General features: G+C 53.1%; 2 protein-coding genes across 3 annotated transcripts in view; one reads left to right on the top strand and one right to left on the bottom strand.

The window, feature by feature from the left end:
- The window catches only part of Cacna2d4 (calcium voltage-gated channel auxiliary subunit alpha2delta 4), a 111090-nt gene that overhangs the window by 18727 nt on the left and 71187 nt on the right, over window positions 1-21176 (bottom strand). Inside the window, exons 25-28 of the mRNA XM_021164150.2 lie at window positions 17824-17904; window positions 13043-13269; window positions 9658-9848; window positions 2340-2428 (exon numbers count right to left, since the gene is read on the bottom strand). Coding sequence (XP_021019809.2) covers window positions 2340-2428; window positions 9658-9848; window positions 13043-13269; window positions 17824-17904 — 588 coding nt within the window. The remainder of the gene's footprint in view (window positions 1-2339; window positions 2429-9657; window positions 9849-13042; window positions 13270-17823; window positions 17905-21176) is intronic.
- On the top strand, window positions 2376-15179 carry Lrtm2 (leucine rich repeats and transmembrane domains 2). Of its 2 annotated transcripts, none has more exons than XM_029478176.1 (5): window positions 2376-2434; window positions 5852-6059; window positions 6512-6643; window positions 9301-9891; window positions 12804-15179. In XM_029478176.1, exons 3-5 carry the CDS (start codon window positions 6577-6579, stop codon window positions 13256-13258), a joined length of 1113 nt encoding a protein of 370 aa, XP_029334036.1. In that variant the 5' UTR covers window positions 2376-2434; window positions 5852-6059; window positions 6512-6576; the 3' UTR covers window positions 13259-15179. The 2 variants fall into 2 exon arrangements, with proteins under 2 accessions (XP_029334036.1, XP_029334037.1); XM_029478177.1 differs by having other exon boundaries at window positions 5852-5956; window positions 12804-15157.

Genomic DNA, 21176 nt, shown 5'->3' with positions numbered 1-21176 from the left:
CAGAGCATTAGGAACTCTGACTCCTCAGTGCTGGGGACATAGCGGTGTATTCTGCTAAGGAGGGGGTATGGAGGAGGGGACAGGGAGGAGAGCAGCGCTGGTGCCACATGATGGCCCCGGGTAGCATGGAAATGTCCCTGCAGCGGGAGGAGCGGCAGCTATGGGAGGGGGAGACAGCTTGGGTGTTGGAAACAGGCTGGCATTCTGAGAGGCCTGAGTAAGGGTGGAGGGTGGAGGACCCACTGAGTGAGGAGGCGCAGGCTGGACCTTTATACCAGTTGCTCTTGCTGGCCTTGCTGGCCCCGAGGTAGCTGTCCTTGGACAAGGGTGCAAAGGAGCCCTTCCTAGTTGGAATAGTCTTTGCAGTCCTGATAGAGCCTCCGNGGTGGGGGTGTGGCTGGGAGTGAAGGAGGGGTGTCTGGTCGTTCTTCCTTACAAACCCAGGCCTTGATTTTTAGCACACTAGATGGCCAAACAAGCCAGGAGCCCGAGATGCTTAGGTGGTCCACCACTGCATAATGCCCTTTGCAGCAGGTGGGCCAGACGCCTTCTGAGCCCTGGGTGCTTAGTGTAGGGGGCAGTGTACAGTGAGGTTACATTCACCTGCTGCCTGGCTCATATGGGCATGGATNGCCAACTCGGAGCAGGACACCGCTTCTCAGGAGCCCCAGGCCCATTTCATAACGCTGCATTCTGCCCAGGAATCTGCAGTTCAAATCCCTGTATGGCCGGCAGGTCTGGGACTGGGCTCTGATTGGTTGCTCTGCCTCCCACCCCCAGCTGTCTGCATTCCAGGGTGGTGGTGGGGATGTTGGCACCAGGCTGCCAGGGTTTGTTGGGCATTGCCTTGTGTGACTCAGATTGACAGGCCCACAGCTTAGATAACTACAGCAGGTGGGGGGAGGGGAAGGAGCCAGCATGTGGCGCTGGGCGGGGGAAGTCCAGCTGGTAGGGAAATCCAACATCAGCTTCCAAGCTGCCAAGAAGAGCCCAGCGCTCCCACCCCCACCTTCCCACTGCAGGAGGGCTCCGGCTCTGCCAGAAGAGGGAGACAGGAAAACCAGGCAGGACAGGCAAAGAGGCGGGCTTCTTAAGCCCCCCACCTCTCCTCCCCCAGCTGTGTTCTTTGAGGTTTGACTAGAGGATGTGTCTGTGCTCAGGACAAGCTTACCCTAGTCTCATTTCCAAGTGCCAAGACCCAGAGTCAGGGGCTTGCTTTAGTCAGGTGGGTGGCAAAGGAAGGCGCTGGAATGGGTGATTGTGAGTGTGTGAGGCTGGGAAGAGCGGGGAGCCAGGATGAGGCTTGGGTGTGGAGTGAGTGATCTTTCTTGGCGCCTGCCCAGGGAGGCAGTTGAATGGTGGGAGCCTCCCGGGTCCTCAATGGCTTCTTCAGCGGCACAGAGCAACCCCGTGTATGTTGGGTTTCCTTCCTACTCTGCTTTCCAAGGTTTCTTTCTGTCAGAGACAGGAAGAATTTCACATGGAAAGTGGCTCAAGAAGCTGTCGGGGAGAAGACAGTGTACTGAGAGGAACCTGGAGGAAGGGCGTGTGGCTGGTCCAAGCAGAAGGATTTAGAAACTGCTTCACAGGGCAGTTTAGGGGTGACTGACAGGGGGCAGAGGTGGGNGCATTTACTAGAAGGGCCTCATGGCCAGACAAGTGACAGCAGCTCAGGGGACATTTCAGTTTCCTGTGTTCTGGGCTACCAGAAATTCCAATTGCCTAGACCAGATGTCCAGACTTCCTGGAAGTCCTCTAAGATGGGACAAGATGACTCGCAGGCCACTCACTAGCCTTGAGATTCCCTGAAGAACAAATCNGGTAGACCATGCAAGCCCTTTCTGTTTCCCCTCTGTAGGTGTATAGAGCTGGGAGCGAGGAGGGGAGGATGCAGGAGCCTTGACCCAGGAGAGACCTCCTGGGAAGATAGACACAGCAGGGCGCCCAGGAATCAGGAGCCTAGGACACGCCCTGATGCATGTTGCAAACACTTGATTTGAGAGGTGCTAAGAAGGAATCTTGAGGATCCCAGGCCTGGGGTGAGGTGGGTTGTTTTTTTTTTTTTGTTTGTTTGTTTTGTTTTTTGTTTTTTGGTTTTTAGCTGAGTGTGAACCCAGATCATGGGGAGAGTAGGCCTCCATCTGTGGGAGAAACTGGAGGGCAGGTGTACTCTGTCATCCTAACCTCAATGTTCTGCAAGCAAGCAAGCAAGCAAGCCTCGCTGGCTGCTCCAAGCTGGGGGAGGGGGCAGCTCCCACACCCTATCAGTAGTGGGTGCAGCAGCCATTGGGTTAGCAGGACCACGTGGAAGCTCCAGCTGCCCCCTGCTCCTGCCTCACCTGTCTGCTGCGCCAATCCTTCACTCCCCAACTGCCTCAACACATCCCCCAGGTCCCAGCCCGGAGAGGTTTGCTGGATTTCTTCCATCCTATGGGTAGGACGGGGACAGGGCTGGTGCTTGGCTCAGATAGTGATGAGGAGATGGATGCCTTATAAACTGTAAAGTTCTATACGGATGGGGGGCTATGTCTCTGTTTCTGAACCAGCCTTTACCTGAGGGGTAGGGCTGAGGCAGGAACTTGTGAGGGCAACTGAGTCAAAAATTTTGTGGACAGAAAACAGGTACAGGTTCAATCGACATTCTTCCATTTTCCTAACCCTTTCCATGCCTCAGTTTCCCTATGATGTTGATAAACACACCTTTCTGAACTGTATGAGGATCAAGAACACAGCATTGTGTAGCTCTCTGTCGGCGGCTGTTAGCATCTCCCCATGTTAAAGGCTTGTATGAGGCCCTGGGGTTGGTGCCCTTGTCTTGGCCTGCCTTAGGCAAGGTTAGTTAAGGTTCTGGGTGAGCTCTAGACTTATTTTTCCTTAAAATCTGCCATTTCCTGTCGCAGCTTCTCTAGGCTAACTGTATGCAGCCCATGCTGTCCCCGTTGCCTGATCTAGAGTTATACCAGCATGGCTTTCTGGGTAGCTGTCAGGCCCTGGCTCAATCTGCTGGCCTGTACTTCTCAATCTTGAATATGACCCCAAATTGCCTGGGATCTCGTTGTCTGTGTGGCACCTGAGATTTAGCATTTCTGAAGGGTTCCAGGCTAGCTGATCTGATTAGCCCATCGGAGTCAAAACTGCATGTTTCTGGTTTGGGAGGTTCAAAGGTTGGTCAGTCCTAGCTTATCAACCCTGTTCTCCAACCTGAGTCCAGGGATCCTGCTGAGCCTAGCCTTGCCCCTTTGGTCTGTTTCTGGGGATAAGGAAAAATACAGGTTAGTTCTGGGTGCAGGTTCTGCAGATGAGGGTGGGGCGGGGGTGGGGAGTGGGGATAGGGTGAGGNCCGTTTCTTTCCCTCAAGTAGGACCTCCAACTCCATTCTGCCTCCCACTCCCACAGAGTGTTAATTTATTCCAGCAGTTGGCCAGTGCCTGCTGCAGCAGCTGTCCTCTGCCTCCCAATGTAGGTCACCCCTTTCCTGAGGAGTCTCTGCGGCTCAGGGCCAGAAGGGTCTTTTGCTGGGAGGTGTGTGAGTGGACTTGGGGTGGAAAGGCTTAGGAAGCGCCCCTCCCCCACACCTCTCCAAGGATCAGGATGGCATTGACATCAATCAGAGGAGACAGATCAGCTAGCTACCTAGGCAGAGTGGGGGCGGGGCGGGGGCCAGGGGCATCTTCTCCTAGACTCCTGGCCTCTTTTCTCCAGAGGATCTCAGTCACCAGAGTCCTTTCTGNTGCTTCAGTAGACAACAAACAGCCTGGCCTGCACTGTTGGCTCACGGTCCCTGGGCATCATAAGCACTGGGGTCCTGAGGGGGGAAAATGGGAGGAAGAACCTGGGAACCTCAGGTGGAGGTCAGCCTGGAGGAGGCTTCTCCACAGCCTGTCCCACAGACATGGCCTGGGTCTCCATCGATCCTTGGACCCGAAGAATAAAAGCTGTCCTGGCTTTAAGGCTGCTTCATGGGGTTCTCAGCGGATCTTCCTTCCAGGCTGGAAGTGCCCCTGTACCTACCTGCTGGGGGTATGCGGGGACCATGAGGCATCCTTTTTCTGCCTCATGAATGATGGCAGCTAAGTGGTGCTGGAGTACTGCCAGCAAGGCATGTGTCTGTGTGTGGGTGTGCATGCATGTACGTGCCTACGTACATGCCTAGCGACTTATGTGTGGGAGTGCATGTGTGTTATGATACACTCAGTTGTGTGTCTTTGTATGGGCCTACCCCATTCTGCTTCAAGGCTGTGTCTGGGAGCCCTGTGCACACACAAGTGTCTCCCTACTAGGGCCCCTGCAGGGTGACAGCCATCAGGAAGTGGGTAAACAGCCTGACTCAGAAGCCTGTGACCCACCCTGACTGACCANGTAACCTTGGCAAGCTGGTGGTGACATCTGTGCATTTGGGTGGCTGCAGCCTGCTTGCTATTTGACAGATCCTGTGACTGTGGCTTGGCTGACGCTTCGCAGGTTAGGTATTGGAGGCACATAGCAAGAGGGAGATTGCTGTCTGAGACGGCAGGTCTGTGTGGGCATTGATGTGAGGGGCAGAGATATATAGAATAAGTGCACGGTGAACACGGCATGGAGTGAGGACCTGTCACAGCCTGCAGCAGGCTCAAGCATCTGTGGGACCGACCTCCCTTGATGNTGAAGAAGCTNACCATAAGCTCAAGGCCAGGTGGGAGCCTTTGCCAATATTCCTTATGGAATGTCATTCAATCCAACTCTGTTTCCACCCACCGACCATCAGGTTGTCACTCTTAGGGTCGGGAATCTGGGGCGGGGTTTAAGCAGTGTGTCAGAAGGAGATGGAGGGNATGGATTTGAACCCAGAGATTCTTTGCCTATGGATCTGAGCCAGAAGAGTTCTAGAAGAATGGAAGCCAAGCTACTGTAACCACTAAGTGCNGGGGCCCCCACACATGGCTTCTGCCCTCAGCCCACAGCTGTGCTGAGTTACAGCCATGCTCACCCTGCTGGATCCTTCACAACTCTTGCCTCTTAACTGGGCAGTGGGGAGGTGAAGCCAAGGCTGGCAGATGGGTACCACAGTTCCGAGCAAGTTGCTGTTGCCGGGAGCAAAGCAGAGTATCTGAGGGCCACATAGTTCATAGCAGCACAGGCCACCTCGGTGGCTTCCTGAAGGTCACTAGAGGCATGCAGTGGAGGTAGAGAATAGAGAATGCAGCTGGGCTTTGTGCCTTCAATCCCAGCACTCGGGAGGCAGAGATCTCAGAATTTGAGCCCAGCCTGATCTACCTAACAGGTTCCCAGCCAGCTTCAAATGACAAAACATCACAAAACATTGATTAAATGGGATCAGGATGGGGTCGGGGATGCAACAGGAGCATTCTCTGAACCTGAGGGAAACCTTGCTAGGTTGCTCAGGCTTCTTGACCAAATGGCCAAGCATCCAGCAGCTCCGCTCACCTCAGTGTCAGCTCCACTCGGCCACTGGCTGGAAGCTCTAGGACTAAACGGAACTCTGAGGGCTGCAACTGAAACTATACAGGAGCCATGAGCTTGGCAGTCAAGGAAGGCAAACCTGCAGCTATCCTGGGAGGAGTGGTACCAGAGAACAGGGCCCTTTGGGCCCTAACAGGGAGCTGGGGTACACCACAGCCTCCCCTATCTGACCCTTTCCTGGGAGGAGGCTGGCAGGGCACAGGTTCTGGATCAACACCTCATAGCTCTTAACCACATCTCGCAGGGTGCTAAGGAGGCCCTGGGCCCCCTTAGGGGACACTGGGTGGTGGAAGGCCCTAGAAACAGTAAGGAGCCCACTTGCTCCCTGGAAGGGTAGCCTGCTGCCTACACTCACTAGGCCTACCGCTAGTCATTTCACCCTCTCCTCCAGGTCGTTGTGTCTCTCGGGCCAGCAGCAGAAGAGCAGGAAGCCCTGATCTGCAGGAGTTATAGATCGGCCAGCTGGCAGAGGATCAAGCTTGTAATTCACCTCAAGGTGATAGTGGGCTCAGAGGCAGGGGGTGGTGCAGCAGCTCACTCCCTACCTGTCAGTAGCAGCTACAAGGGAAGGGCCTGGCCTCTGCCTCCCCACAGCTATGGTAAGCTGGGCATTGGGGAGAATGACGGGACTGGTACATCTAGGTGGAGGGGCACAGGTGGGGTCTCACTCATTTACCTAGGCGAGATGCACCTTCATTTNCTCCCCTGTGGTAAGCTTGGGGTGGTGGTGATGGTGGTGGTGGTGGTGGTGGTGCTGGTGGTGGTGGTGGTGGAGAAAGCGATATTGCAAGGGAATAATTTTTAAAGCCCCCCAGAGTGCAAAGAGGCCTCAGGGGAGTGAGGGAAAGACAGCGGGTNTAGGGGACTGAGCTGGGGTTCAGCTGGCAGTTCTTGTGCCTTCCAGCCCACTTCTAGGACTGCTAGATCCTCTTGACCCCCTTCTTGCAGGAGCAACAGGAGAGGGGGTGAAGAATTGTAAAGAGACACCTAGGCCTTGTCCCTGACCCCTGAGCTGGAACGGGCTCCAAATGCTTTGCTCTCTCTCTCTCAGGACTGACACGTGGTACATGCTGAGGGGGCTCTCTCTCCAGAGCTGCGGAGAGTGTGGGTTTCACCATGTTGGCACCAGGCGGTGGCCCAGAGCAGAGGAGCAAGCTTGTCCTGCAATGGAGGCAGGTCTCCTGTGAGTATGTGCTCAGCATGGGGGTGGGGGTGTGTGTGCATCTGACAGGGTGACAACATGATGTCTGGACCATCCTGAATGCCTGGGGCTTTGCTTTGGAGGCCTAGACTCATGTTAACCAAAGAGAGTCCATGCAGAGTGCTTTCCAGAGGCTGGGAGGAGGCTGAACAGCTGGCTCTGCCCCATGCGTCTCCTTCCCTGGCAGTCACAAGCCAAGAGTTCTGTAGGAGAGCCACCCAGCTTCACTCCTTTATACTGGGATCTGCAATGTGTGCAGCGGGTGTGGAGAAATCAGCCCCAGGAGGGTCGCAGGGCCAGCCAGCCTCGGCTGTAAGAAAGCTACCTTCTCATATGGCCTCAGCCATCTTGCCTGCTGGATGAAGCCAGAGGTCCCAGCGGGATCTGTATGCTGCAGAGTTCCCAGCTCTGTAGCGGCACTAGGGAGCTCTTAGGGGGCAGCATTGGGAGAAGGAGTCATAGGGACTGGATCCATCACTCCCTCTACACACAGAACACCGAGGCAACGGCTCTAGTGAAAGCAGCCTTGTCCAGGAACATCCTCTTCAAAGGGACAAGGTCAGTCATGGCTGGTTTGCCCATGGCTACACAGTAAGAAGTGAGAAATGGCCAAAGGGACATTGCTCCACCTGACCTCCTCTGGCCTTCGGTCCAGTTGCCCTGACAGGGAGCTGTCTGAATTATTCACCAGGTGAATGGCTGATCCGGGGGCTCATATCCCTTTCATCCTGGGATCACTCCGACACCTCTCAGTGCAGGAGTAAGTTTTCCTGTCACTAGAGCTTTGGTGCAAGTCTGAATTTGGTGATGGGGAGTGGGGGTGGAAATGAGGGGTGAGGGGGTTGTTTTCTCCCTATCCAGCTGCTAGTTTATCNACCAGAAAGCACATGGAGTGTGGCTCTTGCTTCTTAAGGGGTCCATCTCTTTTCCTCCTCTCTCCCTTCTTCCCCTCTCCTCCCTCTCCCCCCTATCCTTCCCTCCTGTCTCCTCTACTCCTTGGTTTCTCCTTTCTCTCTTTCTCTTCCTCCTCCCATGCTCCTTCCATGCCTTCTTTCAGTTTCTTTAGATAGTTGTTACACCGCCCAGGCTAGTCTCAAACAGTGATCTTGCCACAGCCTCCTTCCTAAGTGCTGAAGACGGATGTGTGCATCACACTCTTTGAGAGTAAAACATAAAGCATGTATGCACATAAAACCGTGTTTGTCATATGTGCATGTGCATGCATGTGTGTGTACATGTGTGCATGTGTGTGTACATGTGTGCATGTGTGTGTATATGTGTTTGTGTGTGTGTGCACATAAAACTGTGTGTGCATGTGTGTGTGCATAAAACAGTATGTGCACTGTATGTGTGTTATGGGACAGGCTGACCCTGTAGATGGGCTCAGAGGGGTTGGAGGTCATTTCGGGTGGCCTCAGGTAGCAGGGAAAGGTGACTGTATAACTAAGTTGTGCTCATTTTCCACCAAGAATAAAGTAGCTCAGGTGTCGGCCTCACAGTGTCTCCTTCACTGTCATTAATCCCACATGAAAGGGCAGGGAGAGTGTCATCTTGTCCTCCCTCAAACACTGCCCTCTGGGACTTCAGATGACCAGACACCCACCAGACAGACTGGAGACTGTCTCATCTTGGTGCCCTGGTTGGGTTGGCTGCTGGCCATCTGAGTAGGGCCAGCTGGGAGGCGACTGGCTTGAACCGCCTCAGTTCTCCATCTGGAGACTCTCCTCCGGACTCTGGGTTGGTGTAACAGAGACAGAACTGTGTGATCTTAGTCTCCCAGGTTCCCGGAAAGGCGNGCCTCTCTGGCACTTGGGGCAGTGGGACTGACTACAGGGCCACCGACAGAAAGGGCTGTTTTCCAGGGCTTACTTCCAGCAGCTGTCCCAGAGCTGGACCCACATATTCTGCTCAGAAGGGTCTTGGGGAAAAAAAAAAAACTGGACATGGCAGGAATCCAGTTACTTGATCCACCTAGAAATGCTACCTTGCCTCTAAGGACAGGATGGGCCTGGCAGCCTCAGAGTTCAAGTGCAGATGGAGCCACTGTTGGTCAGACTTCTAGTGTTGTAAGCTGTGTGGTTTACTGTGTCTTATCATAATGCTCCAATGCAGGTCCTAGCTGGGCCTTCGTCCCACCTTAGACATCGGGATCTGATAAATGGGCAGCATTTATGATACCGCAGGGGACACTCTGGACTCCCCTTTCATGACCAAAGCACATCTCAGTGTGATGTGGCTTCAGGTGGGGGTGAGGTTCCCATGGGAAGGACCCAGCCTTGTGGTCACAGACTGAAAAAGTTTCCCTGATATTCTAAGATTGTATATTTATAAACAGTTGGGGCATTAGGACATCTCAGTTCTGTGACATGTGAGCAGGAACTGAGGACCTGTACGGCTTATCTAGGCTACTCTACTGACACAAGTGACTTTTTGGTCACAGTGTGATGCCACTCATGTTTAACATGAGTGTTTCAGGTTCCTAAGCACCTTCCTGTGTGGTCAATAAATATCTGTGAACTGACTGTAGCTTGTGCCAAAGGAGAAGGGGCCAGGAAGGCACTTGGGTGTGAGCTGGTAGGGGGAAACTGAGGCAGGGGAGTCCAATAGCCTGTTACTCTCTCCTCCTGACTCCTCCCTAGGGATCACCTGCTGGATTGCCTTGTGTGCTGTGGAGGTGCTCCCTGCCTGCCCCTTCTCCTGCACATGTGACAGTCGCAGCTTGGAGGTGGACTGCAGTGGCCTGGGTCTCACCACTGTACCTCCGGATGTGCCCGCGGCCACCCAAAGCCTTTTGCTCCTGAACAATAAGCTGAGTGCCCTACCAAGCTGGGCATTCGCCAACCTGTCCAACCTGCAGCGACTGGACCTGTCCAACAACTTTCTTGACCAGCTCCCCCGGTCCATTTTCGAGGATTTGGTCAATCTGACAGAGCTCCAGCTTCGGAATAACAGCATCAGGACCCTGGACAGGGACCTGCTCCAGCGCTCCCCACTACTTCGACATCTGGATTTGTCTATCAACGGCTTGGCCCAGCTGCCCCCGGGGCTTTTTGATGGGCTCCTGGCTCTNCGCTCCTTGTCCCTCCGCTCCAATCGTCTGCAGAGCCTGGACCGGCTGACGTTCGAGCCCCTGGCAAGCCTGCAGCTGCTTCAGGTNGGGGACAACCCGTGGGAGTGTGACTGCAACCTTCGGGAGTTCAAACACTGGCTGGAGTGGTTCTCCTACAGAGGTGAGCCCTACATGCCACAGGCAAGAGGGGAGCTGGGAGGAGGGCAGGGGAGAGGAGAGCTACAGCCCCCTACTCCAAACATCGCCACTTCCTGCAGTCAGAGGAAGCCAGGTGCCGCTCATCTATGCCTATTAAGACTCTTTAAAGGCGTTTGCCTCCCTTTCCTTAGGTTTCATATGGGAACTTAAAGACACATGACAGATGCTTTTTCAATGCTCTCTATCCCGCCTGTATGCCTCTGAGCTTCCCTGGCAGGACGGGAAGAGGAACAATCACCCTTCCCGGGAATAATAAGGTCACCTGCCTCTTACGTGAGTGCAGAATGTAACCGAAACCCAGACACAACCATTTTCCCTGTGAAGGTGATGTTAGCTTCCAGTCCCAAGAACATTTGACTGAAGACTTAATAATAAGCAGACGAATGGTCTGAGTTTTTCTTTCTTATCCTTCCTTTTAAAAACTTATTATTTATTTATTTGCACACGTCTGCTTAAGCGTCACGCCACAGAGCGCGTGTGATGGTCAGAGGGCAGCTTTAGGGGTTGGTTCTCTCCTTCTACCAGGTAGGCTCCAGGGATGTAACTCAGGCCACCAGGACTGTCACATGTCAGTGGTTTTACCCNCTGTGCTGTCTTGGTGCTCTTCTTGGTGTTAGNTCAGAGCCTGACTCTGGACCCAGGCTTGGAACTNACTTTGTATTCTAAGTTAAACAACCTCTGTGAGGTTGCAACACCCCTGATNTCTCCCCCAACTGTAAAAATGTTTTATCTATTTACTTTATGTGTATGCGTGTATGTCCAAGTGTATTACATACATCACATGCATGCAGTGCCCNCAGAGACCAGCAGAGGGCGCCCCCTGGAACTAAAGTTATAGGCAGCTGTCAGCTACCCAGTACCCAGCTNTGGGTGCTGGGAATCGAACTGGCTCCTCAAAAGAACAGCAAGCACTCTTACCCGCTGAGCCATCTTTCCAGCTCCTTCTTTCTTTAAGCTGAGAACGTTCTATAATGAACAAGTGAGCTAATCAAATGAGTGCTTAGCCAGGCTCATACCTGTAATCCCAGCACTTGAGAAGTAGAAGCAGGGATCAGGAGTTCAAGGGCTTGCCTGGACTACCAGAGACTGTGTCTACACATAGATAAATAAATAAGTGAATAAATAAGAAAAGAGGAGATGGGATGGAGTGGGAGGGGGTGTAAATCAGTACAGTGCTGAGAAGGGCCAGATCTTGTTTGAATTTTAGCCCTGCCACCTACTAGCTGTGTGATCTTGAGAAGTTAATTAACATCTCTGTGGTATATCTGTCAACGGGAGAAAGGCCAATTGTGAGAATTAAATAGGGCAGTGCCTACGAGGTGGTTTGAAAAGTGCCCAGCATAAAGAAAGGCCTTGTGCAGTGGAACGCTGATTCGCTTGNGCCCTTGCTCATTTGTATTCATAACGTCGAGAGCATCCAGAAAGACACAGTCAGTGGCTAGCACAAGGCAGCTGTTGGGTGTATGTGGAATTAACAAATCAGCACTAACGTTCTGAGAATAACACAATGCTCTCCCTCACTCTCACCTCATTCATTTCCTACCCAGCCACTAACTCAACATTTCCATGCGGCTCCAATGCATTAATTAAAAACACTTTACAAACTAGAAAGCACTTTGAGATGTTAGTCACTGTGATGATGCTGACTCTGGAAGTGGAGAAATGATTAATGCTGTTGTCTAGCTTCCAGTTTACAGATACCTNCTTGTGCATATTATCTACTTTAATCTCTCAAGCAGCTAATCGAAATAGATATCCCCACTTAGCGGCTAAGAATCTGGAGATGCAGACATAATTCAATACTTGAGTTAAATAATTTTCAGGTGACAACACAGACAGGATTCAACCTCGGNTCTCTGGCCCAGGAAAATGAGGTCACTCCCGTCTCACTCTGAAGCTCTCTGCCCCTCTAACCAAAGGTGGTCATGATTACATGATCACTGGTATTGGTCTCAGGGCACATCCTTGCCTGTAACATAGCAGGCAGGAACCAGTTTCGCAGATCCAGTCTTCAACCTTGCACTCCTTAAAAAACCCAACCCAACCCAACCCAGATGTTGGCATCAGCATCCAAGCATCCTACACTAAGATGGGTGTCTTTGTGAGATTGGACTTGAGGCCTCTGCACTGGGAGAGGGAGCTCTCTTACCTTACCCACCTAGGTACTGATACTCCTCCTCTGCCCTGCNCGGTCTGCCCAGTGTCATGAGGGTGGTTTGGTGGACTGTCTAAACACCACAATCAACTCCAGTCTCCTGTGTCTCCAGGGTTTGCTCCCTAGATGTCTCTGTGCTGGTACACCTGACAAACCCAGGAAGATCCCATGCCCTCCTCTGGGTGTTCACAGGCCACCAAAGCCCTGTGTGGGGGAGCAGATGAGGCTGTGGCTTTGGCTTTCGTTCTCTTTCTGAGAAGGGACACAGGCCACTGCTTGTGTTGACAACAGTGGCAAGGGTTCACAGACATCAGTGAGCAGCCAGGTTTTAGGCAGAGAAGTAGATATACAGTTTGGGCAGGGTNATGGCATGAAGTACCAAAGCCATGTCCTGAGCATGCTCCCAGCTGTTACTGCTGTAGGTCAGNGTGACCTTGGANGGACAGGCTTGAATGAGAAGGGTAGGGGATTCTCTGTGAAATAAAAGTAACGGTAATGTCCATTTTCAATGCTTTTGGCAGCTGTGGTGGCCTCCTCTACAGCACAGTGATTTATAGGTGCTAGTTCCTGCCTGCTCTTACTCTCCCATAATCAGGAATGACTACATTATTGGCAGGACNGTTCCTTTTGTGCCTTCCATTTGGAGGTCTGGTGGGGAGGGGAGGTCACCCCAGTTCTAGCTGCTTGTTCACCTCCTCTTTTTTTCCCCCTGGATGCAGGGGGTCGCCTGGATCAGCTTGCCTGTACTCTACCCAAGGAGTTAAGGGGGAAGGACATGCGTGCGGTCCCCATGGAGATGTTTAACTACTGTTCCCAGCTAGAGGATGAGAACAACTCTGCTGGGCTGGATGCTCCAGGACCACCATGCACCAAGGCCAGCCCGGAGCCTCCTAAACCTAAGCCTGGGGCTGAGCCTGAGCCCGAACCCAGCACTGCCTGCCCACAGAAGCAGAGGTACCGGCCTGTGAGTGTGCGGCGAGCCATTGGCACAGTGATCATCGCCGGGGTCGTGTGTGGCATTGTCTGCATCATGATGGTGGTGGCCGCTGCTTACGGCTGCATCTACGCGTCTCTCATGGCCAAGTACCACCGTGAGCTCAAGAAGCGCCAGCCGCTGATGGGGGACCCCGAGGGTGAGCATGAAGATCAGAAGCAGATCTCGTCTGTGGCATGAGAGCTGTCTGTCTGGCCCAGGTAGGACAGCAAGGAGACTCCATGGGACTGCTACCAAAAGGGCTGCCCTTCCCTCCATCACAGGCCCCATCTCAGCCTGACACTGGGACTGCCTCCCTCAGCTCCCTCGTCCCAATCTCTTTCCAAGTTTCCCAGAGGCTTCCCTCGGGCCAAAGGTTCCCGTGGAAGGCCTTCTCTGGGCCTCTTGTCTTTGGAACCCCTGAGCCTCGCTGTAGGCTTCTGTCCACAGGGAGCAAAGAACCTACTCTAGAGACATCATCTGCACTGAGCACTTCCCTCCTGCCCAGGGCTGCCACAGCTGGTGACTCTCCCTACCTCTTTCTCATTCCCACTTCAGTCTGCATTAGGGCCTGGGAGGGAGGGACAGGAGGCCCAAAGGTAGATTTCTGTGACTCCTTTTAAAGCCAGAAAGATGTCTCAAGTCCTTTGCAATGTGAAGCTTGTCCAGTTTAGCCAATGTGAAACCACCCCAGTCCTGTGATCTGGGTCCAATGTTTAGAAAAACCAAAGTGGCTATAATGTCCCCCTTGGGTGGATGTCATTATGTCCCTTTATTGGCTATAGACTCCTCTGACTACATTGCTCCAGGTTTACGAATTCTATCCATACTTTTTGTTCTAGCGTGAGGTTTTGAGACAGGGCCTTACTCTATATACTAATTCACTGTCAGGCAGGGCATCATTATAATGTTCCCACAGATCAAAGCCACACACACATACACACACACATCATGAGAACTTGGGGCAGAGGCCTGCTATCCCCTGAGCCTGGAGGCCACAGCCCCTCTTACTTCCTGACTACAGTCTTCCCATGTCATCAGGGGTTGGGTCCTGGATGACAACACAGGGATCCTTTGAGACCTCTTAAGTGGGCCAAAGTATGCAGCTGGAGAAATTGCATTGTCCTGGCAGCCCTAGCACCTCTCTTGCTAGGTTTACCAGAGGTGTGCGAGTATGAATGACAGGTTCCAGGCGACTGAGAGCTCTGTTGCAGACCCCCAGGCATGCCTGGGAGCCTCTTCCCTGCAGGTTCCAGGTACACCCAGCAGTTTCTACCCCTGCAGCCTGGCTTCTCCTGTCTCCTCTGTCATCTGCATCATTTGTGCATGACCTCAGAGGCTGGGTCTGGGCTGTGCTCTGAGATTGGTGTCTCACCTTAAGGAAAGCAGATGTCAGGCAGTAAGTCCTTGAGAAGGCTGGCTGCCTTCAACACGTCCCCGACAGACTGCAGGAACAGGGACAGGATGGCTACATTCTGTTCAGAGTTCTTGGCGATGGGGCTTTCTTTNCCAGGGGTTCATCGACTCTGCCTGGTTTCCTGGGAGTGTGCAATCGCACCTGGACTACCCAGGCTAAAAAATGGCTGCAGTCCTATCTGGTTTGGAGATTCTTGCCCCTGGGCTGTGCACATTTTCAAGGTCACTGCCCTCTGTTCTAAACTGTCCCCTCCTTAGAGATTAGATACCTCTGTAGGAGATGCCAGACTGATATCTTGCCCTGGGAAGGTCTTGGTAGTAGCCAGGTACACACTTAGGCACTGACTATACACCTATGAGGGCCTCAGGGCAGCCTCTCAGCCCTCCTTCTTGTCCTCGGCCACCTATTCGACTAGCAGGGGTGAGTACTGGGAGTCTCAGAAGAGCCTCCAAGGTTGTTCTCTGGCAGGTAGACAGAGAGCACNGGCTGCTGTTCAGGATCACAGGATCCTCTAGGCTGGGCCACAGTCTTCCTTCCTCTTTTGGCTGGTGGGCCAATCCCAGAGCTGGGATTTTCTAAGGGCCTGGGGGAGGGAGGGTGTTGTCAGTGGTGATATCTTTAGCCTGAGACAGAAGATTTTTAAAGGCAAAATTATATTTCTGGTTTGTCGTTTCAGAAGACCAATAAAGACTATTTTCCTATGTATTCCCTTGCTTCATTGGGTGGGAAGGGATGTGGGCANNGGAAGAGTGGTGCCCTGTCTCCCTGCTGTGCCAGGCGGCCAAGCCATNTGTGTCACCCTGATGCAGAGAGTCCTATGTGACAGATGGGNCCCCTGCCCAGTAGCCAGGACCTCAGGGCTNGGAGGGACATGAGAGCATTATCTTGGGTGTGAATTGGCTCAGGACAAGGGTGATAAAGCACTGGGCAGGGCTGGGCTGGGATTTAAAGCCTCTCCATGCTCCTGCCTTACAGTAACAAATGTGGGCCTCAGGGCAGAGTGAAGCTTGCACAGCAGAGGTGAGCAGACTCTGCTAGACATCTGGGGTCTGTGCAGGATCGCGGGGGCGGGTGTGTGTGTGCTGGAGTCTCAGTGAGTTAATGCCTGCCACCTTGGTCTTTTAGGATTGGCTACATAAGCACCCCACATGTAGGTTTATAACTATGCCCCTTCAGCCTGTAGGAAGCTAGAATTAGGACCCGGAAAGCTGGGGGTGCAGCACNGAAGACGGGGAGAACAAGAAAGCCTGGCCTCTGGATTGCTGGTCCAGCCCAGGAGGAAAAGCTTGGTTCCCTGTGGCCTTATCATCTCCAGGGCAGGACTGGCCTCTAGCCCTGTGCCTCTGAAGTCTCTTGGCCTTCAGAGACTCACATGGAGCCTTCACCTTGGGAGCTTTCTTGGAATGGCAACTCACTAAGGCAGGAACAGACCCCAGGGAGATGTGAANCCCCCAGGGTACACAAAGCTATGCAGCCAGAGAGCCTCTTTTCCTAGGTGTGGTCAGAGCTAGGGTCACCCTCCTCTAGTCTCTCTATAGCAGAGCCATATCTGCTCTCCCCTGAACCCCCTGCAGGAGCAGGACAGGACAGCACAGCGCAGCACACATTGTGAGACACACAGAGGGCAACAGTCCTGTCTATCCAGACTCATAAGGTGTCTCAAGTCCCTCCAGACAGCAGGACAGGCCTGGCACAGCTCCTGCCTAGACACTGTGCACCACGGCTGCCTGCTCTGGAGAGTACCCAAGGCCCCAGCTTCCAGATACAGCAGACACACCACCTACCCCCTCCTTGAGGTGAAGGTCCCAGCTGGTCCCAGGGTCAGGGAGGTCATTCGGGGGTGGGAGTGGGGGTGGGGGTGGGGTTAGGGGTGGGGATGGGGGGGGAACTAGGGAAAGGAGGATACAGAATGGGATGCAGATGAACTCACAGCATCAGGTCTCCAGCGCCTCATGCTTTTCCTGTCACAACCGTGCACCCCGAGCGGGCAAGCATCACGGGGACTGTCTGAAGGAGTTCAACTCGAGGCACTGGGACATGGTTTCTATGGCAACCCCTCCTGGCTCTAACTCAGCTCTGAGTTAAAAATTATATCAGGTAATTGGAGAGTGTGGGGAAGCACAGGCAGCAGGCTGGCCTCACAGTCCTCACCTTCCCTAGGTATTCAAGGTAGAGGGACTGAGAAGAAGGCCACCTCCAGGCAGCACGAGGTAGCCACAGGTCTTNGGGGACCAAACCACAGGAGGATTCTAGGGAGAGANGTGGGCATCACTTCTGACCTGGGATTAGTACGCCACGGGCTCTGGAAGGATTGTGCTGTGAGGAGCTTCTGGGATGTAATACATCGCTTTGTAAGGTGCCAGAGGGAGGCACCTTACAACATGCTAGAGATGCTGAGGTGGGCATGTCACTGAGCATCCTGCCCTTACCTCAGTTCAGAGGAGGATACACAGGAACCCTGACTCTGGATTAGCACATGCTCTGTGAAGAAACTCAGGCCTTCTGCTCTTGTACCTCCCTGCTAGATGCTTACAGCCTTGGCAAGAGGCCAGGGCCCTGCAGGCCTCTGAACTCCCATCTCACCAGGCCCCTTGAGTGTGACAGACAAATGCCTGGTACCCCTGATCCACCAGGTTGAGTAACCATTGGACTGCACAGCTTCTTGAGGAACGTGGAGGGCATGAACACAGGCCCAAACAATAAGAAACAGATGCCACGGGCTGACCAAGCCACCAAGAACCTGCAAAGTCAGACCAAGCTTATGAGGGCCACTGGATGCTCTCCTTAAAACCTAGGCAACAGGATTGACTCTAGGTCCCAAAGGGAGCTGGTCTGAGTCCAGGTTCTGCCTTTCTTACGTGAGACTTTGGACGAATAACTTATCCATGCCTCAGTTTCTATGTCTGTCACATGGTCTCCCTTGGTCATCTCGGGTTCCAGGTAGAAGTAGAGTCACGAGTTCAGGTCTAGAGCTCAAGGTAACATCTTAGGGAAGCAATGTCCCAGGGACAGGATGGCCGTCTAGATTGTTCCTGTCCTCTGTGACCTTGAGCAGGTCTCTTTACCTCTCTGGGCTGTATTTTACCCCATGAATCTTTTTTGGTTTTATGGTTTTATAAACAAAATGACATAAGCATCCACTTCCTTCCCCTAGCATTTCTCTTGGGAAAAATTTAGAGTCCCTATATCCAGGGCACCTTTATTCTTCCTTCCTGTNTGCGTGGTGTTGGGGATGAAATGGCCTCAGGCCAGCTAGACAGGTGCTCTAGCTGAGCCAGCCCCACCCTGCCAGCCTTCACCACGACATTGCCTCATAGCTCCCACCACAGCAGTTCAGGACTGCTCTTACCTGCTGCAATGGCCGTCTTCCCATCCACGGTCACAGTTACTGCTGTGCTGGCCCTTACAGCCACTGGCTTGCCTGGGCTATCTGGAAAAATGAGAATTATTGTTACTCTTGGCACCTGCAGAGATGGGTCGGGGGTTGAGCCTATCTCTTGGAATTCAGGGCAAATAGGAATGCCAGGATTAGCTATCCCTGGAAAAGGTGAGGTGGGAGGAGGAAGGGTCCTGTGGCTGTCATGGGTTACAGCTATCTACCACCTGACAGTCCTTTGCCGTCCCTGCATCTGAACAAATCTGAACCTGCCAGATCAACCATTAGTCTCTGCCAGCCTAAGCCAAGAGATACCAGCACCACAGCGACACCATGATTTTGCTCATCTCATTTGCAAACCTGCCTACCTGCTCTCCTGCTTAGCTCTCCCTTGCAGTGGCAGCAGGACCCTGCCACGGCCTGTTCTCCTGTGTGCATCTTACCCATAGGGGGCTCTGATCCAGTTGGTATTTCTGTTGCTGTAATAAACACAACCAAAAGCAATGTAGGGAGGGAAGGGAAGCCAGGGCAGGGAGACAAGGCAGGAACTATGGAGTGACGCTGGCTATGGAGCTTGCTTTCTAGATCACCCTGTGTCACCCTGGATCANGCTCAGCCTGCTTCTTTATACAGCTCAGGACCTCCTGTCCAGGGATGGAACTGGCCATAGTCCTCCTATCCTTAACAATCAAGACTGTGCCACAGGCTAATATGGCCAAGGCAACTCTAAGTTGGGGTTCCCTGCCCTCTTGCTGGGTGACTGTGCTGTTGAGTTGACAACAAATGCACTTTATATTAAAGGGCAGGCTGTTGGCATCCTAGGCCTGGGTGGTGGGTGACCCTGCCTTGCCATTATTAGTCACAGAAAGTGACAGTGGTNGTGCTGCTCAGGAGCCAGATACAATGGATGAGCCACCCCAGCAGCCAGGATGGCATCTGACACATCTACAAGGCTTCATGGGTCCTAGTTGGTGGTGCCCAACTCACCACCATGATGACTTCCTTTTTCATTGCTGCCCTTCAGAGGGTGGTTTCAGCTCTACATGAGGGTAGCTTTCCGGCAGACTACTGTCGGACCTCTGGCTTCTATCCACCCGTGTCCTTGAGCCAGTTTCCCAAAGGCCTCTAGTCTATAGGTCAGACTCCATTACATAGTCCAAGACTGTGTACTATCCTGTTCTGTCACACTACCTGTGATAACTAGCTCTCAAAGCCTCATAGAGATTGCCAAGCATGGTTTCATATGGATAGCATTCTTTTTATTTTTTTATTTTTTTAGACAGGGTTTCTCTGTATAACCCTGGCTGTCCTGGAAATCACTTTGTAGACCAGGCTGGCCTCAAACTCAGAAATCTGCCTGCCTCTGCCTCCCAAGTGCTGGGATTAAAGGCGTGCGCCACCACCTCCTGGTGTATGGATAGCATTCTTATGGTTTCCCCTGAGACCTTGCTAGCTTCAACACAGCTCCAGAATCTAACTATGCTCAGGTTGTGGGAACTCACGACCCANGAGCTGTTCTCCATTCCAAAAATTTGCCATGGCAAAGCCAAAGGAACCAGAATAGAAACAGAGACCAGATCCCCCACTTTGTTTCTGGAAACATCTATAAGGCATGAACGTAGGGAACTCCTGCAGGAGTCCTTGTTTCTGTAGCCTGCCTTCTAGTTAGCACAGACTTTTGGGAAACACTCCGTTAATCTCTGGGGACCTTGGGAATTTCAACATTAGTGTCAATGGTCACATGACGCAGAGCCTGTGTGAACAAGGCCAGGATGAGGTGTGTGTGGGAGGCCCAGGACCAGGTCTTTGGCNCTGGCAGACTGATGTGTACCTGCNGGTAGCATATAGCATAAGCTCTAAGTACAGGGGCAACCCAAGTGGGCAGCACTCAGTCTAGTACAGCGCAGGCTAGCCTGGAGGTTACCCCTCTCTGCCTCTGCCCTCACAGATCCCTGACCCCATTGAAATGAAATTATGTTCCTTCTCTTGGGGAGGATGGGAATTGTCCACGTTGCTTTAAGCATGTGCTCGGGCTGAGCAAGCGTGCAGGGGCGTAGGAAGGGAGCGAGCTCCTGCCTCCCTCCTCAGCAGTCCCCTTTTGGGTTGCTAGCTTCCCTCTCTTCTCCTGGCAGCTCCGTTCCCCACCCACCTGCCCTCCTACCTCATGGACACAGAAAGCTTCCCCTAGCAGCCAGCAGGCAGTTCTGGTGACAGTGCAGGCAGGAGGGAGCCTGTCACCCTGACTGGGCGGGGCCCAGGGTCTCACCCAGGGAACATCTATGGAGTCTGTGGGTGTCTGTCCTTTGGGAGCCCTTCGTGTGGGAGGAGCTGCCTCTCTGCCTCAGGTGTGCAACCTGGGAAGACCTTCTGCGCGGCCTTTGAGAACCTCCTCTGTGGGTCCTGGGAATGAAAAACCTCTTTTCTCTCTCTGTCTCCTGCCCTATATCTAGGGTATCAAAATAACCTGGACTTGAGTGAGGTGGACCTGGCTCTAGCTTGCTGTGTAAAGGGCTCTTATGCGTGCTGTGTAGCCTGAGTAAGTCACGGAGTGTCTCTGAGCCTTCGTTTCTCCCCATGGAAGATGAGAGATGGGAGCAACAGCACTTATTGCATGGGGGTTTTAGCAGGGAAATGTTTGTACAGCACATTTGATGCTGGTGTGTGGGTGGACAGAGCGACACAGGGTGGGGAGACAGGCTTAGTGGCTAGTAAGGACACTTTGGGGTTATAGAGCAGAATTATCCCTNGTCGTCTTCAGCTTAGAGGGGCAACCCTGGAAAGCCCGAGCTCCTGAAGCTGACAGCCCCAGGGCAGCCCTTCACGGTGTGTGTGTGTCCCTATGTGTGTGTGCATACATGCATGCAGACACACAATGGTGTTCCCCTGCTGGCTTCCTGCAAACCCTCCTCAATTCAAACACACACACACACACACACACACACACACACACACACACATGAGAGCGGTCATCTCTGAGTCTGCCCTTGCCCTCTTCACTCACCCACGAGTGGGTACTGTCCAAGTTCCAGCCCCTCTGCATTGGGATCAGCTCCCTTGTGGCAACCTGGTGGACACTTGCTGCCTAGACTTCTGGGTCCTGGACAAGCCTGCCAGCCTCTCTGGACCATTTTCTCAAAGGTAGCTAAGAGTTTAAGGGTGTACTGAAGGCCCCACGGGCTCTCAGCAGTCTAGTTTTCCTCACACTCAGTGAAGGTCCTGGTGTTCTTTCCTGCCATCCTCCAGAGTGACCAGGGCTGGCTGGAAGGTGGAGTCCCCAGCTTGGTGCCACTTCTCCCTACCCCGTGGCCTGGGTCTATAGGGGTCTG

Source organism: Mus caroli, chromosome 6, assembly GCF_900094665.2.
Source record: "Mus caroli chromosome 6, CAROLI_EIJ_v1.1, whole genome shotgun sequence".
Classification (NCBI taxonomy): Eukaryota; Metazoa; Chordata; class Mammalia; order Rodentia; family Muridae; genus Mus; species Mus caroli.
This window is presented reverse-complemented; position numbering and strand designations above follow the sequence as displayed.